The sequence below is a fragment of the Peromyscus californicus genome, unplaced genomic scaffold, assembly GCF_007827085.1.
Source record: "Peromyscus californicus insignis strain IS unplaced genomic scaffold, ASM782708v3 Scaffold_12__1_contigs__length_115047231, whole genome shotgun sequence".
Taxonomy (NCBI): Eukaryota; Metazoa; Chordata; class Mammalia; order Rodentia; family Cricetidae; genus Peromyscus; species Peromyscus californicus.
This window is the reverse complement of record NW_026294413.1, coordinates 85,985,971-86,001,305: the sequence shown is the minus strand read 5'-3', so window position 1 is coordinate 86,001,305 and position 15,335 is coordinate 85,985,971. Positions and strand designations below refer to the sequence as shown.

The window sequence follows — 15,335 nt, the reverse complement described above, 5'->3', positions numbered from 1 at the left end:
CAGTGACGCGACGCGGCCCGTTGTCTGTGTGGGGCTGAGGAGCCCCGAGGGCGGTGGGCGCTCCCATCGGGAGCGGCGCGGGGTTGGCAGGGCCTGGACATGGCGCTGAGGGGCCGCCCCGTGGGAAGATGAATAAGGGCTGGCTGGAGCTGGAGAGTGACCCGGGTACGGAGGGGCCCCGGCGGGCCGGGGGCTGGGGAGGCCGGATGGGTCCCGGAGGCGCCTGCCTGACAATCCCTCCTCCTCTTGTCGTCCCACCCAGGCCTCTTCACCCTCCTGGTGGAAGATTTCGGTAAGAGCCGCCCCTGACCTGTTGGGGTGTGTGTGTGTGTGAAGGGGTGCTCCCTGAGTTCTCGCTGCAGAGCCTGCGGGGGCTGCCCTGCCGACTTCTTCTTTCCTGATCATAGGTGTCAAAGGGGTGCAGGTGGAGGAGATCTACGATCTTCAGAGTAAATGCCAGGGGTGAGTGGCTGGGCCCTTGCCTCCGGGGGGCTGGGGAAGGGCAGGGGATAGTACCCCTTCAAGGGAGGCAGTGTTAGAAGACCCAAGTTGTATAAAATGTCACCTAAGAAAGCTTCACTCTTTGTGGATTCCCTCCTTGGACTATTTTTTTGTTTTGTTTTGTTTTTGTTTTTGTTTTTTTGTTTTTTCGAGACAGGGTTTCTCTGTGTAGCTTTGCACCTTTCCTGGAACTCGCTCTGTAGACCAGGCTGGCCTCGAACTCACAGAGATCCGCCTGGCTCTGCCTCCTGAGTGCTGGGATTAAAGGCGTGCGCCACCACCGCCGGATGAACTATTATTTTTTTTATTCCCAGTCTTCGCCTCGGCGTTTCCCCTTAGGAAGTAGTAGTCCACCTTTTAACCCTAACCACTCTTGGAGTACAGTTCAGCTGCCTTTTCTGGTTTTGCAGTGAGAAGCCTCTGGCTGCACAGTGCCTTTTTTGTAAGTGTACAATCCGTTAATTACATAACCACGTGAGCTGTACCTTTCATCACCACACAAAATTTGTCCTGACCAGGAGGGGTGGTATGTCCCTTTAATCCCAGGGCTTGGAAGACAGAGGCAGGCATATCTGAGTTTGAGGCCAGCCTGAGCTACATAGTGAGGCCCTGTTTCAACAAAACTAAACAAGACTTGTCCTTTATTGATTGGTTGGTGTGACAAGGCCCCTTTCAGGTACCTAAACTCAGGTTCTTGTTTTGGTGATCTGTGAAATAGAGGAACCTGCTAACAGTAATGATCCAAGAAGTCTGCTTTCATTTCCTGGAAATGAAGGGACTGGTTCAGGAGTTCATTTGTGTCCCTAGTTTTAGGGCTTGAGGCTGAGGTCCACAAGTGAGAATTGATACTTACTCATCAGAACTTTGGGCCTTATATTGTGTTTTCACCTTGCTCCATCCTGGGCCACCAGTTCCAGATTTCCTTCTTCTCTTGCCTAGACTTCATGAGGCTGAGTGGGGTTTCAGAGTATCAAGCTCACACTTGATTGCCTGCGATAGGCTCCTGGGTGTGAGGTCTCAGAGCCATGTTGGATACAGTATTGGTAAGAGTGACGGGCTCAGAGCAATAGCACTCCAGTGCAGAAGATTAGGGAGTGCAGAAGATTAGGGAGAGAAAGACGGGGGTGCTGATTGTCATATGCCTCTTCTTTCTCTAGGCCTGTTTATGGATTTATCTTCCTGTTCAAATGGATCGAAGAACGCCGGTCCCGCCGAAAGGTTTCTACATTGGTGGATGATACGTCTGTGATTGATGATGATATTGTGAATAACATGTTCTTTGCCCACCAGGTCTGCTGAGTTCTGAGCTTGTTGGAAGGGCAGGATGTTACGTTTTGTTTTTGGTTGTTAGTGGTTTTGCCTGGAAAGTGACAGTGGGGGAAGCAGGGAGAAGAGCTGGACTGGTCCCAAGAGAGGTTGTTGCAGGAACCCACGGCAGACAGAACCTAGCTCTCTCATTAAAGGGAATACCTTTAGAGTAGGGTCGTATCTCAGGATATTCTCCATGTCCCTAGATTCTTGGTACTTAGTTGATGTGTGTTACATGAGTAAAGACTGAGCCAGACAAAAGGAACTGGTGAGGGCTGTTGACCTGTTTTTCAGTCTTCTCAGTGAATATGGGCTTGGGGAAGCGTGGGGTAAAGGATATGTGAAGGGTATATGAGTGACTGTTTTTGATTGACAGCTGATTCCCAACTCTTGTGCCACTCATGCCTTGCTGAGCGTGCTTCTGAATTGCAGCAGTGTGGATCTGGGGCCCACCCTGAGTCGTATGAAGGACTTCACCAAAGGCTTCAGTCCAGAGGTATGCTGCATTGCCTTAAATCACGGCTCACAGCTGGCTGGGCACATCTGATCCTCAGAGCCGTTGTTAATGCTCCCACATGATATTTGGTACTGTTTGGTCTTCTCTTTTTCAAATGATAATTAACATCTATTTGATTCATAAAGAATGTGGAAGGTGGTTGATTTAGGCTTCGCTGTTTTAAGAAAGGAGATGATAGAAGTAGAGAAGGAAGAGACTTAAGTCACCGATGTCCGAACCTTTTCTCTTGTGACTTTTTGTAGCAGGCTGTGTTGCTCCCCAGTAGCCACTGATTACTGTGCAAAGCCAGCATGGCCCATCCCTTTGGGAGGTCCTGTGCTCTTCTTATCTGCCACCACTAGCCCTGTAGGAAAGTTTGAGGTTCCAGGAATGCCTCTAAGCCTGCTCCCTGGAACTCTGCTCTTACCCAGAGGCTCACCTAAGAATCTGTTCTTGCCCGGGCGGTGGTGGCGCATGCCTTTAATCCCAGTACTCAGGAGGCAGAGGCAGGCGGATCTCTGTAAGTTCGAGGCCAGCCTGGTCTACAGAGCGAGATCCAGGAAAGGTGCAAAGCTACACAGAGAAACCCTGTCTCGAAAAACCAAAAAAAAAAAAAAAAAAAAAAGAATCTGTTCTTACATAGTCTTATTTTCTTCTTAGAGCAAAGGATATGCAATTGGCAATGCTCCTGAGCTGGCCAAGGCACATAATAGCCATGCCAGGTAGGTGAGAGCTGTGGTTGCTGATATGGGATAAGGGTGGTGGAGGATGTCTCTGACTTTGTCCTTTTCCAGGCCAGAACCACGTCACCTTCCTGAGAAGCAGAATGGTCTCAGTGCAGTGCGGACCATGGAGGCATTCCACTTTGTCAGCTATGTACCTATCACAGGACGGCTCTTTGAGTTGGATGGCTTGAAAGTCTACCCTATTGATCATGGTAGGCTTCCTGTGGAAGGGGCCTGCTGGATTTGTCGTGCTTCCTTCTAGTTACCTGGGTCTCAGGGCCCTTAGGTTCTTGAGACTCAGTAGCACCAAGTTATGTGACCAGCGTGGACCTGGCTCAGCCACACTAATCTGTTTTCCTTCTTTTCCCTGGTCACCCCATCTCAGGGGTTCCCACCAGCTGACTCCTCATCTTGTTCTCCCCTAGGGCCCTGGGGAGAGGATGAGGAGTGGACAGATAAAGCTCGACGGGTCATCATGGAACGAATCGGCCTTGCTACTGCAGGGTAAGGACCCTCAGATTGCCCTGTGTCCTTCTGGAACTATGTCTCCTTTGGGCGGGAAAGAGAAGCTAGATGATCTGTAAATTGTAAGACCACATGGAGTATCTGGCAAGATCAGGCTTGGGTCTTGGGCTTCTAACTTCTTGCCTTCCTATCTGGGTTGCCTGTGGCCTGCTCTGGGCTAGGCTCAAGGAGGGGCAAGCCTTTGGGGAGCAGGGAGGCCTGGGTAGCACAGGTGTGCTGACTCACTTCCTGACAGGCCCCTCGTAGTTCATGGAAAGGTACAGCTCAGATTTCTGGGTGTGTGGCTGGCTGCTGCCTGCCTATTGGAGTGAGGCCTGTACCTACAACTACAAGATACTTGCCTCAATCAGGCAGTAGGGCTTGGGTGGGGATTGCTCTGATGGCTGTCACTGTGACTGCAGGGAACCATACCACGACATCCGCTTCAACCTGATGGCTGTGGTGCCTGACCGTAGGATCAAGTATGAGGCCAGGCTACATGTATTGAAGGTGAACCGACAAACAGTCCTGGAGGCCCTGCAGCAGGTAGGTGGGCCTCCTGCCTGGCCATGCCAACCCAACGACCCCCATCTCTCCTACACTGTAACATCTATCTCTAATTCCCAAATCACTGTCTTATAGATCCAGGTTTTAATTGACCATTTCTTTCCTTTGCTTCCTTTGTAAGGGTGGCAAAACTTAGGGTAGGAAGCTTCTAAAAAGCAGCTGTGGTTTGGCCTTTTTATTTTCCATTAAATAAATGAATGAGTAGGGTCAGGGCCCTTAGCTGTCTAACGTGGGAACCTGGTTCTACCCCTTCTCCTCTAAGCTTTGAGTTCTGTTTTAAGCTGATTAGAGTAACACAGCCGGAGCTGATTCAGACCCACAAATCTCAAGAGTCACAACTGCCTGAGGAGACCAAGCCAGCAAGCAGCAAGTCCCCCATCGGGCTGGAGGCAGGCAGGGCCCCAGCGGCCTCTGAGTGCACTCACACAGGTACTTGAGGCCTCAGCCATCTAGGATAGTTTGACATGGGAGGCCCAAGCACTTCTAGAAGGTACTTGGGCAGGGGTGCATGGGCTTGAGCAGGAGGTCTGAAATCCCAGTACCTGAAGCTTTCCTCTCGAAACACCAAGGGACAGTAGAGAGAGCTTTTCTTAAACGACATTTGTAAGGGACTACCATGACTCCTGTCCCTATATATTGCCCACCCCTCACCCACTTGTTATTTTCTCTATAGGCTGCCTTTCTTGTCCCCCCTCCCCCCCAACAACTGTAGGATTGGGGAGACTATAGGCTTTTCTTAAGGATCGAACTGAATGTCCTGTCTAAACTCTGCCTTGTCTCAGATGGTGCAGAGGAGGTGGCTGGTTCATGCCCACAAGTTCCGACCCACAGTCCTCCCAGCAAATCTAAGCTGGTGGTGAAACCTCCAGGGAGCCTCAATGGGGTTCCCCCAAACCCTGCTCCTATTGTCCAGCGGCTGCCAGCCTTTCTAGACAATCACAATTATGCCAAATCCCCTATGCAGGTAAGATGGAAGCACCTTGGCAGAGGCCACAGTGTTGGGTCCTCAGTGTTATTCTTTGACTCTGCTTGGGCATTGATGACTAGTCTCCTCTAATACCCTTAGGCCCCACCATAGCACAATAACATGCCCTTAAGGTAGCCAAGAGAGCTCCTTTGGCTTTAAAGCCATTTTAGGGGCTTTACATTTGGGCATACTCTTTGGTTCTGTATGGGATGGTTTCTCCTGGTAACACAGAATCATGTGGCAGGGCATTCTGTTTCTTTCAGAAGCACTTTGCACAGCTGAGAGCCAGGTTACCTTCCTCCCTAGCTGCAATGCCATTCTGTAGCCCTCCTCATTACTGTTCTTGTCTGCCCTAGGAGGAAGAAGATCTGGCGGCAGGTGTGGGTCGCAGCCGAGTTCCGGTCCGACCACCCCAACAGTACTCTGATGATGAGGATGACTATGAGGATGAGGAGGAGGATGTGCAAAACACCAGCTCTGCCATCAGGTCAGTCCCAACTCTGAAAAGCTTTGGGAGCCCCAGGTCCTGTTCTGAGTATTCCACCCTGAATCTGAGAAGGCATTTCCACAGACAGAGAACATGAGACACTTAGAGACTGCAAGGCTTTGGAGGGGACTGGCCTGAGGGGCCAACCCCAAGTCTTCAGGAACTTGTGGGTTTAGGGGGAGGTAAGCATCTTACCATGAATCAAGACATGTCTTGCTAGGTGATCTTTCAGCGGGACCTCCAGGAGTTGGGTGGGAGAAGAGGTTGGAGCCATGATTCATTGAGTAGGACAGCAGTTTGGTTGGAGGCTAGCACTGGAAGGCTAGAGGTGAGGTAGCTAGAGTAGAGCGGGTCCTCTGAGATCACCTGTCTACACTGTGGCACTTAGGGGGCCATCGCTGGTCAGATTGCTTGGACCAAGTGTAAGGAGCTTCCAGATTGGCTTGGGCAGAAGAGGATATATTTGAGCCATACTCCTGGGTGTGGTCACCTGGCCCATTCCCTCTTTTTACCTCTTATTGGACCCCGCAGGTACAAGCGGAAGGGGACAGGGAAGCCGGGATCGTTGAGCAATTCTTCAGATGGGCAGCTGTCAGTGCTGCAGCCCAACACCATCAATGTCTTAACTGAGAAGCTCCAGGAGTCTCAGAAAGACCTGTCAATTCCTCTGTCCATCAAGACTAGCAGTGGGGCTGGGAGTCCAGCTGTGGCTGTGCCCACACACTCGCAGCCTTCACCCACCCCTAGCAATGAGAGCACAGATACAGCCTCTGAGATTGGCAGTGCTTTCAACTCACCCTTGCGCTCACCCATCCGCTCGGCCAACCCAACACGGCCCTCCAGCCCTGTCACCTCTCACATCTCCAAGGTGCTTTTTGGAGAAGATGACAGCATTCTGCGTGTTGACTGCATGCGCTACAACCGTGCTGTCCGTGACCTGGCTCCTGTCATTAGCACAGGCCTGTTGCACCTTGCTGAAGATGGTGTACTGAGTCCCCTGGCACTCACAGGTGGGCCTTGGGCTGCCTCACTGACCACTTGGTGCACCCGAGGAGAAGGGGAGGGAGGTGGCCAGGTGACGACAAAGTATCATGGACTCTGATGCATCTTTTTATGTCCTCTCCCAGAGGGTGGAAAGGGTTCCTCACCTTTTACCAGATCAAGCCAAGGCAACCAGGGGTCCAGCAGCCTAGAGGAGAAGGAGCATGTGGAAGCCACAGATAGCAGAGACAAGTCTGAGATGAACAGGTCCAGTGAGCCCTTGAGTGGAGAGAAGTATTCACCTAAGGTGAGTCTCTCTTTCAGTTTTCTTTTCCTAGCAGAGGGAAAGACCCAGGGCCTTACTCCCTGGGTATTGGGTTCTTTTTTGGTTTTTTGAGACAGAATTTCTCTATGTAGGAGCTCTTGCTGTCCTGGAACTTGATTTGTAGACCAGGCTGGCCTTGAACTCATAGAGATCCGCTTGCCGTGATTAAAGGCGTGAGCCACCACATCTGGCTGGTATTGGGTGGTTCTTGATTGGAATTTTGTTGTGAAAGTTGGTGGCTAGAGCCAGGTGCCTGATAGCCTTTCTGGGTTGGTTGGCCTCAGTAGCCCCATGGACTATGGCTGTTCACCCTTGCTTCTAGCTGCTTTTTGGTAATGGAGCTTTGGGGCTAGTCAGACCCCAAAGATATATAACGTTGGGTTCTGGCAGGAGCTGCTAGCACTACTAAAGTGTGTAGAAGCGGAGATTGCAAACTACGAGGCTTGTCTCAAGGAGGAGGTGGAGAAGAGGAAGAAGTTCAAGGTGGGTGATCCCTCTACTGTCTGTTTCTCTGCCCTCTCCCAAGGACAGTTACTCTGAGAAGATGAGCTCTGGTGTCCTCATGTGCCTTCTTTCCTACAGATTGATGACCAGCGGAGGACCCACAACTATGATGAGTTTATCTGTACCTTCATATCCATGCTGGCTCAGGAAGGTGAGGGGGTTCCTATAATGTCTTCATCGTCCTACCTGCTGAGGGTCATGTCCCCCAAACTCCTCACGCACACCTCTCCAAGAATTCTTCTGAGGCTGGTCAGACAAGGAACCTGGAAGCCAGACACCTACTAAGGAGTTTCTGCTCTACACAGGTATGCTGGCCAACCTAGTGGAACAGAACATCTCGGTGCGGCGCCGCCAAGGGGTCAGCATTGGGCGGCTTCACAAGCAGCGGAAGCCTGACCGGCGGAAACGCTCTCGCCCCTACAAGGCCAAACGCCAGTGAGGACCTCTGGCCCTGATTCTGCAGCCTCTCTTGCCGCAAGGCCTTCACCAGGGCCCCTCCCTGTCCCACTCTTCTTTTCCTAGTATTACTGAATAGTTCAGCCAGAGCTCAGGCCCTGGGAGTGGGAATAAGCTGTATGTCCTGCATTATACTCTGTGGCCTGGTAGGGGCAAGTCAGCCCCATAATGCTCAGGAAGCAGCAGTTGGAACTGGAGGGTGCTGTGGCCTCCACTAACATCTATGGAGCAGCAGCAGGACCTGGCCTTGTTGCCTGGGCAGCAGGATTTACATTTTGCCTATTGGAGAAGTCTGTCTTTTGGGCTCTTGCCCTTCTTGCCACTGTATTATGGCCAGCTTCCTGACTCTGCTTTCTCTCCCAGCAGCTGTCATCCTGCTGGGGATGACACCAGGGTCCCAGCTGGGAAATTGAGAAGGCATTGGCCCTGGTGCTCTAGCCCCAGCTACTAGCCTGTCCTTGTGAGGAAGCTTGGCCTACTCTTTATTCCTCTTGGGAGAGCGCCAAACTCAGGGACCTGGCTGCTGAGCTGGAATGGGCATGGGGTGTCCTAGTGGGACGCCCAGCCTACCGGGGTCCCACAGCTACAGTGGAGAGAAGTGTTGAATTGTCCCAGTGGCACGCAGACTCCTACTTCCATCCAGACTTGCTAATGCTGTCAAAGCAAGGCTCTGGGGCTCTTTGCCTTCAGTGTTGTGGCCCTGGCTATGGGCCTACCTTGGGCTCCTAATCTCTGTCTCTGGGGCTCAGAGGAGCCTCTACCCAGCCCCTCAGTATTACCATGTCTCCCTCCTTTTAGGGATATCAGAGACAGGGCTGCTTGAACGAAGCTGGTACCACTCAATTCTCCCTACTGTACCAGCTTCCTTGGCCTCTTGCAAGGTACTCAGGGTAGGGGACAGGGTCAAGATGAGTTAGAACGCCTGTGTTCCCAGAGGGCTTGATGACAAGGGGTAGTAAGCACAGCGATGCTTCAGGCTCCAGCCCCCAAACAGCTCTGTGCCCTCTGCTAGATTTAGGTGATCCAAGCAGGCCCTTTATCTGTACATAGTAACTGTGGGGGAGATGGTGCAGCCATCTTACCCCTCTAGTTCTGTAAATATTGGATAAGTGAGTGAATAAAAGTGTGCTAATAAATGATCCTCTGCTTGCTGTCTTGAGGTCTGTAGGCTGGGCTGTGGTGGAATGAGAGACTAGTCTCTGGCCCAAAGCTCTGTTGATAGCAATGCAGTATGTATTGCTGGGCCAGAAATGATTGGTTGTGATGGTAGGCCTGGGATGGGATTCAGGGCCTAAACTGAGGGGAATGTTTCAGATGGGCTGTGGATAAGGTGTACTGAGGTGAGAATGCTTGGCTTTCACCAGATCTAATGGCTTTGAACCTGAAAAAGTTCTGGAGCCCTGGATCAAGGCAAGGTTGCCTATAGATCTGCCTAGTGAATTCTTCTTTGAGGGGCACTGGGACCTGAGAGGTTGCATGTCTCATCCCTTACTGCATTTGGGTAGGTACAGCAGGCCAGAGCTGCCTCTGACCCCCTTTCCCTTTCTACTGAGACTGTTATATCTAGCCCTTTCCCCCTACAGTGGTCCTGTAGATGGGGCCGTGTACACAGCCAAGGCACAGCAGGACTTTCTGGAAAACTTTTAATGACCTTGGCCCTTCTAACAGGGTCTAGTAATCCAGGGCACAGATGAGGGCCACACCACGCTTTATCCAGTGTCGCTGAGGCTGGTCGGTGGGGATCTCCACAGCAATGACGTAGTTGGTTGAGTGGCCTGTGGTTGATAGTGTTCCTGAAGCAGGCAAGAAAGAGGGACGGTTAGGTCACCCTGTCACCACTGGAGAAGGGCTGGATTGGGGGAAGAGCATAAACATAAACAGTGAGTTTGACAGACTTGAGTTGGGAATAGGAAGGGACCAGGGCCCAAAAGGCTCCATGGCGACTTGATGGGATCAAGGCTCAGGCCTGCCTAGAGTTACGCCCTGAGGATGAAGTGCTACCACCCGTCTCATTCCCTGCTGAGCCCAGCACTGACTCGCCCCTGGTTTTGGCCTCAGTTCTTCCTCTGAGCCCCCGGTGGAAGATGGGGCCCGTAGGCTCCTAGGATACACAATAGATTACTAAGGAGGCAGGCAAGCAGGCAAGGAATTAAGGCCCTAAACACTGACTTGCACTGGGCTCTGGACTGGCCCAAACCTCCATCAGCTTTCCTGAGCAGCTAACCTGTATCCATGTAAACTGACTAGACTTCCACCTATAGTATAGAGGGCCTGCCTTGGTTTGCCTTACCCGCACGGGTCAGAGTCTTGTAGATGGGGCACAGGTAGAAGTCCTGGTTTTCAATCTTTCGATTGGCTACTGGCAAGAGCCAGATAACAGCCATCTCTGTATACAGCTCTTTGGGCCGTGACTCAGTCAGCTGGAAATCCAATGGGTCCCAGCGAGCACCTTCCAGGAACAGTCCATGGATATAGCACCCTATTTCGGGCCTTTCCTTTATTTCTGACGGTGTCCTGGACATCACCTGTGTTGGGCACATGGGCACCCACATTGGAAGCAAGGTTAAGATTTGCATCAGGAGGCACCAATTTCCTCCTGAAAGCTGCTGCCTGCCCATCACCTATCTGCCATTTTAATCTGTGGCCTGTAGTCTGCCCTGCCCCTCTAAATAACTCTGGGGCTCCTGGCCTGGGTCTTTTCACCTCCTATTCAGTATTGCTCCAACTTTTAGGTAATTATGGCCACAATGCACCCCTTACCCAACCTGTGTTCAGACCTTGAAGTCAAAAGTGATAGTGTCGATAGAGATGATGAACTTTCGGGCGAAGTTCTGCAGAGTGCCCGTTAGGAAAGCCTGAGGGAAGAAGAAGCCGCTGATCCAGAAGACAGGTGGAATGCCATCTTTGATCCAGCACTCCACGAAGTTCAGGCGCTGCAGCAGGTCCATGATCCATGAAGCCAGTGGCTTGAGTGATGGGTAAGCCTTAGAGTTCCAGAGCTCGGGCACAGTGTTGTTGTACAGGCTGGTGGACATCAGCTCCAGCTCTAAGGACATTACCACTAGCCCCTTGAGTGCCTTGAGCATGTCACTAAGTGTCTGTGTGATCACCACTAGGAGCTTGTTGTACCTGTGGGGGCAGTGGCAAGGTATTAGTGGGCAGGGGATCTGTGGCAGTACCTATGCCCTTCCCTCTGGGACCATAGATATGACAGGCAAGCTAACTGTAGAACTGGGTGAGGCATTCTGGGTACAATCCCAGCTCTGGCCCTTAGTAAATATGTGATTTAAGACAGTCAACCTTGGGGCCTCTGTTTATTCCTCTATAAAATGGAAATAAGCAGTTGAATTAGAAGACAGATGTTTAGTACTTAGCATGACAGCTGGTGAATGGCACCTGTTGTCATTTCTCTATAGCACAGTGGCCCCTGACTGGGTTGGCAAAAGTGTGGCAAGAAATTACCTAATGACCTCTTGTACCAGCACTGTGTTCATTGACTCCTCATATAGCACAGGGTATTTGTTTATCACTTCTTGCAACTCAATAGGCTCAGGGATCTGGAGCAGAATGTCCTGAGCCACATCTTCTACTAACTGTAGGGACAAAAAGATAGGATGAGGCTGGCTACCCCTAGCCACAGCAGGATTTTACTTCAAGAGTTCTGTCCACAGGTGTAGGCAGGATGGGGCAGCCTGGCCTTGCCCAGACCTTGACCCTCTCCCTCTACTACTACCACCCACCTCCTCCCGGCTCTGGCCGCCCACAGAGGATGATTTGGGCTGCAGCTGGAGAATGGCACTGAATAGGGCGAAAGTCTCATTCTGGGCAAAGGTGATGTTGGCATTGTCATGCAGACCGAAGATCTCAGGCATATCATTGAGTGGAAGGCTCTTGATGTAGGAGAGATAGCCCTAGGAAGCAAGAAGGTTGAAACTGAAGGCCTTGGCTTGCTCTCCAGCCTTCCGAGTCAAGGCCTCCCTTCCCAGTTCACCTTCCTGTTGTTTTAGAACTGAAATGGTCTCTGTGATGCTGCAGATCATGGCTATTGCTTTCCTCTCAGCCATTTACTGCCATCCCTCTCCTTGTCTCTCTCTCCAGCTGCTCAAACCTAACATGCTCCCTCTTGCCACAGGTACTGGCACTCACCCAACCTAGCCTCAGTACAGGCTGCTTCCTCCATTACCCTAGAAGTATGTCTTCAGAGCGTGTCCCTACCCCCACACGTAGTCCCATAACACCGAGTGATACTTGGAATGGGTGAGGCAGGGTTTACCTCCCCTCACAGAAGCTGGCCTCCACTGGATGTGACTGACTGTTCCTTGCTGTAGGGTGGGATTTTCATTAGAGAGGTGTTCTGGAGGGCACCTACTTTCTACTGTCCTCTGCATCAAGGTTCCATGGGACTCCAGGAACCCCTCTGGTGCCCTCTGTGGACTCACATTGAGGTCATAGGTGGGTGGGATCTGGTGATAGATGCCAGAGTCACTGTAGCTGTGCTCAGAAGAGAGCACAGCAGGGTTGTAGAAATCTTCTAGGATGTTCATGACACAGCGGCGGTCCCAGTCATCAGTGACACGGCCACCGTAGTTGATCTCTCCGGCTGTGTACTTGAGAACCTATGTGGTAGGTGAGAAAAGGTCCCTATTATAGGTGCCCAAGTCAGTGGCCCCCAGCCTGCCTCCTGCCTACCTTATAGGGGATATCATCATATTCATCTAGGAACATCTTGAGCTGGCTGATGCAGATGCGCAGGTCTCCATCTGTGAACTCATAGGGGATGTTGAAGCCCAGGGGCCCAAATTTACGGCGTTCAAGTGCATTCCCATGAAACAAGCACAGAGATAGCAGCAGGGACTTGAACTCCACTACCTGCAGGACAGAAAGGGATAGGATCATAAGAGGAAGGGATGGAATAGGTAGGTGGGAACTTAGAATGTACCTCACTTAAAACATTAAAAATTATTTTTAATTATGTGTATGAGTATGTGGGTATGTGCACATGAGTGCTATTGCTCACAGAGGCCAGAGGTATGAGATCCTCATGAAGCTGGAGTCCTAGGTCACTGTAAACTGCCTGATGTGGATGCTGGAAATTGAACTGAGTTCTCTGGAAGAGCAACCAGTGGTCTTAACCACTGAGCCATCTTCTCTCCAGCTGGTGCCTCACCTTTTGACAGGAGTGGAGGAAGTCATCACTGAGGCTGTTGTAGGACTTCAGCAGGTTGGCTTTGACACCACGTGGTGGTTCAATAGTCATTTTGGAGCCGTTTTGCAGGATGGACACTGGGAACTTGTTGCTGGGGAGGCTGGTGAGCCACAGGCGGAAGTCCCGATGTACCTGGTGGCCACAGCACCTCATGAGCACAAAGACCTTGGCTTAGGTTTCTTCTTATCCAGAAACTCACCCTCACCCTCTGACTTACTCCTTCCCTGAGTTGGTTAGGATCTACGGCTATGGGACAACTGGCTAAGAACAGAGCTTGGCAAATCCTAGGGTCACCAGTCTGTGCTGGGTAGCCTTAGGGAGGTCACCAACCTCCTGAGACTCAGCAGTTTGGAGGGCCAATAATCTAGTTAATAATCCAGAATAGCCAGGTGGTGGTGGCCCACGCCTTTAATCCCAGCACTTGGGAGGCAGAGGCAGGAGGCTCTCTGAGTTTGAGGCCAGCCTGGGCTACAGAGTGAGTTCCAGGACAGTCAAGGCTGTTACACAGAGAAACCCTGTCTTGAAAAACAAACAAACAAACAAACAAACAACAACAGCAACAGTCCAGAATAATGTAGTTGCATCGTGGTACATAGGCTATGTATCTGGGTTTGGACTGCAAGCTTTGTGGGACTATTTCTTTTAAGCACCCTCAGTCCTTGGTGGGTGGTTTAATTACTCCTTTCACTGAGAAGGACCCAATGACAGGCAGCATGGCACACCTTGTCAGGATTGATGTGCTCGATGAGACGCTCCAGGGCTGGCATCCAGCTTGGTGCCAAGTGGCAGTTCTGAAAGAAGACCCACTTGCCCCTCTCTATGGAGCTGCGCATCATGGCTTCTGCCCGAGGGCCCTGTAGGACGGGAACATTGAGTGGGGACAGCTACTCATCCTCCCCAGCCTACTACTCCTTCCCTGCCTTACCCTTACCTGGCCCTGGCCCAGGGAGATGGCAGAGAGCTTCTTGGAGAACTTCATTTCTTCTGCAAACTTGTAGAGGTCAGCGGCAGGGTCCGTGCCCGGTGACAGTACAAATATGAGTGGTGTCGTGGAGTTGGACTCTTTGAACACCACAGACAGGTTGGCTGTCTGGAAGGACAGGGAGAGATGCTGAGACCAGATGGGGATGGTGAGAGACAGGGTTCAGGGCAAGGGCAAGGGCTCCTGAGGTTCCTGGAGCAGTTCCAGAAGGGCCTTCTAGATCTTAGACTGTCCCTGTTCAAGAGTTCTAGCCTGGACAGGGCTGAAAGGTAGTCCTCAAGGCAGCCATGTCCGGGAGACCCAGGATACCAGCTCTGCCTGGAGATCAGCACTTGCCTGGGGCTCAATGAAACGGGGTTCCAGGTGGTTGGCCACAAAGTCCTGCATGGCATTAGTAACCTTGTCCCCACGCAGGCAACGGAGAACAAGCAGTTTCTGGAACTCATCCAGGTATGTGTTCCACATGCCAGGCAAGAGTTCCCTGCAACAAAGCCCACATTTCCCTGAGAGCCAGCCCATGGGAAACCACTGGCCCAGCGACTTGGCCAGAAGGGGTGGGGTTTCCCAAGAGAACAGGGCTAGAAGCACAGGGAGGCTTGGCCATAGATGCAGGGCAGTGCTAGGTAATCTTTCAGAGAAGGCCTCTGGGCAAGCCTGTTCCTGGGGTCTTCTCTTGTGTTCCTAGTAGCATAGTCTGGGATCCAGCTCACCGGTGAGGCTCCATGCTGTCAAAGATGACCTGGAATTCTGAGAGGTGCTTCACAAAGCCAGATGGGAACAGGGTAAAGGCTGGCAGGTTTGAAAGTGCCAAGATGTCTCGCCAGGCTCGGTCCGATAGCCAGTCTGGTGCAGGGTTTTCAGTCATGGTTTGGATGGAACCTCCAGACAGGAGGTAGCGCCACTCAGCCTAGCAGAGTACAGGTCAAGTTGGTGCCTACACCCTGTAGACAGCTCCTTTGTGTCTCTAGGTACCTCACCTGAGAAACTGGGTTACTCTTAGTGTGTACTCTTTTTTTTTTTTTTTTAGTTTTACAAGACAGGGTTTCTCTGTGTAGCTTTGCGCCTTTCCTGGATCTCGCTCTGTAGACCAGGCTGGCCTCGAACTCACAAAGATCCGCCTGCCTCTGCCTCCCGAGTGCTGGGATTAAAGGCGTGCGCCACCACCACCCGGCTGAGTGTCTACTCTTCTGCCCTTTCTTGGACATGAGGTCCATGGAAGCTCCTGACTAAACTAGTATGGGAGGCTCAGGACAGTTTGTCTCTGGGGACAGTCTCTGCTCAGCAGCACATTTAAGGCTCTTAGAAGACCTGTGTTCATAGCATCAT

The 15,335-nt window shown here is 51.6% G+C and overlaps 2 protein-coding genes across 2 annotated transcripts in view; one reads left to right on the top strand and one right to left on the bottom strand.

Annotated features, from left to right (window-relative positions):
• The first annotated feature begins 2 nt into the window (after window positions 1–2).
• Window positions 3–8,960, top strand: Bap1 (BRCA1 associated protein 1). The gene is made up of 17 exons (XM_052733659.1): window positions 3–165; window positions 263–292; window positions 408–462; window positions 1,659–1,791; window positions 2,186–2,305; window positions 2,966–3,027; window positions 3,100–3,242; window positions 3,456–3,534; window positions 3,957–4,080; window positions 4,383–4,530; window positions 4,884–5,065; window positions 5,425–5,555; window positions 6,087–6,565; window positions 6,683–6,843; window positions 7,252–7,344; window positions 7,444–7,516; window positions 7,671–8,960. Exons 1-17 carry the CDS (start codon window positions 129–131, stop codon window positions 7,802–7,804), a joined length of 2,184 nt encoding a protein of 727 aa, XP_052589619.1. The 5' UTR covers window positions 3–128; the 3' UTR covers window positions 7,805–8,960.
• Window positions 8,961–9,447: 487 nt separating this feature from the next.
• Window positions 9,448–15,335, bottom strand: part of Dnah1 (dynein axonemal heavy chain 1) — a 65,964-nt gene continuing 60,076 nt past the window's right edge. The window contains 12 exon segments of the mRNA XM_052733658.1: window positions 9,448–9,614; window positions 10,112–10,346; window positions 10,599–10,950; window positions 11,284–11,414; window positions 11,562–11,732; window positions 12,261–12,437; window positions 12,511–12,690; window positions 12,989–13,159; window positions 13,750–13,881; window positions 13,959–14,113; window positions 14,342–14,490; window positions 14,720–14,916. Coding sequence (XP_052589618.1) covers window positions 9,493–9,614; window positions 10,112–10,346; window positions 10,599–10,950; window positions 11,284–11,414; window positions 11,562–11,732; window positions 12,261–12,437; window positions 12,511–12,690; window positions 12,989–13,159; window positions 13,750–13,881; window positions 13,959–14,113; window positions 14,342–14,490; window positions 14,720–14,916 — 2,172 coding nt within the window. The 3' untranslated portion in view covers window positions 9,448–9,492.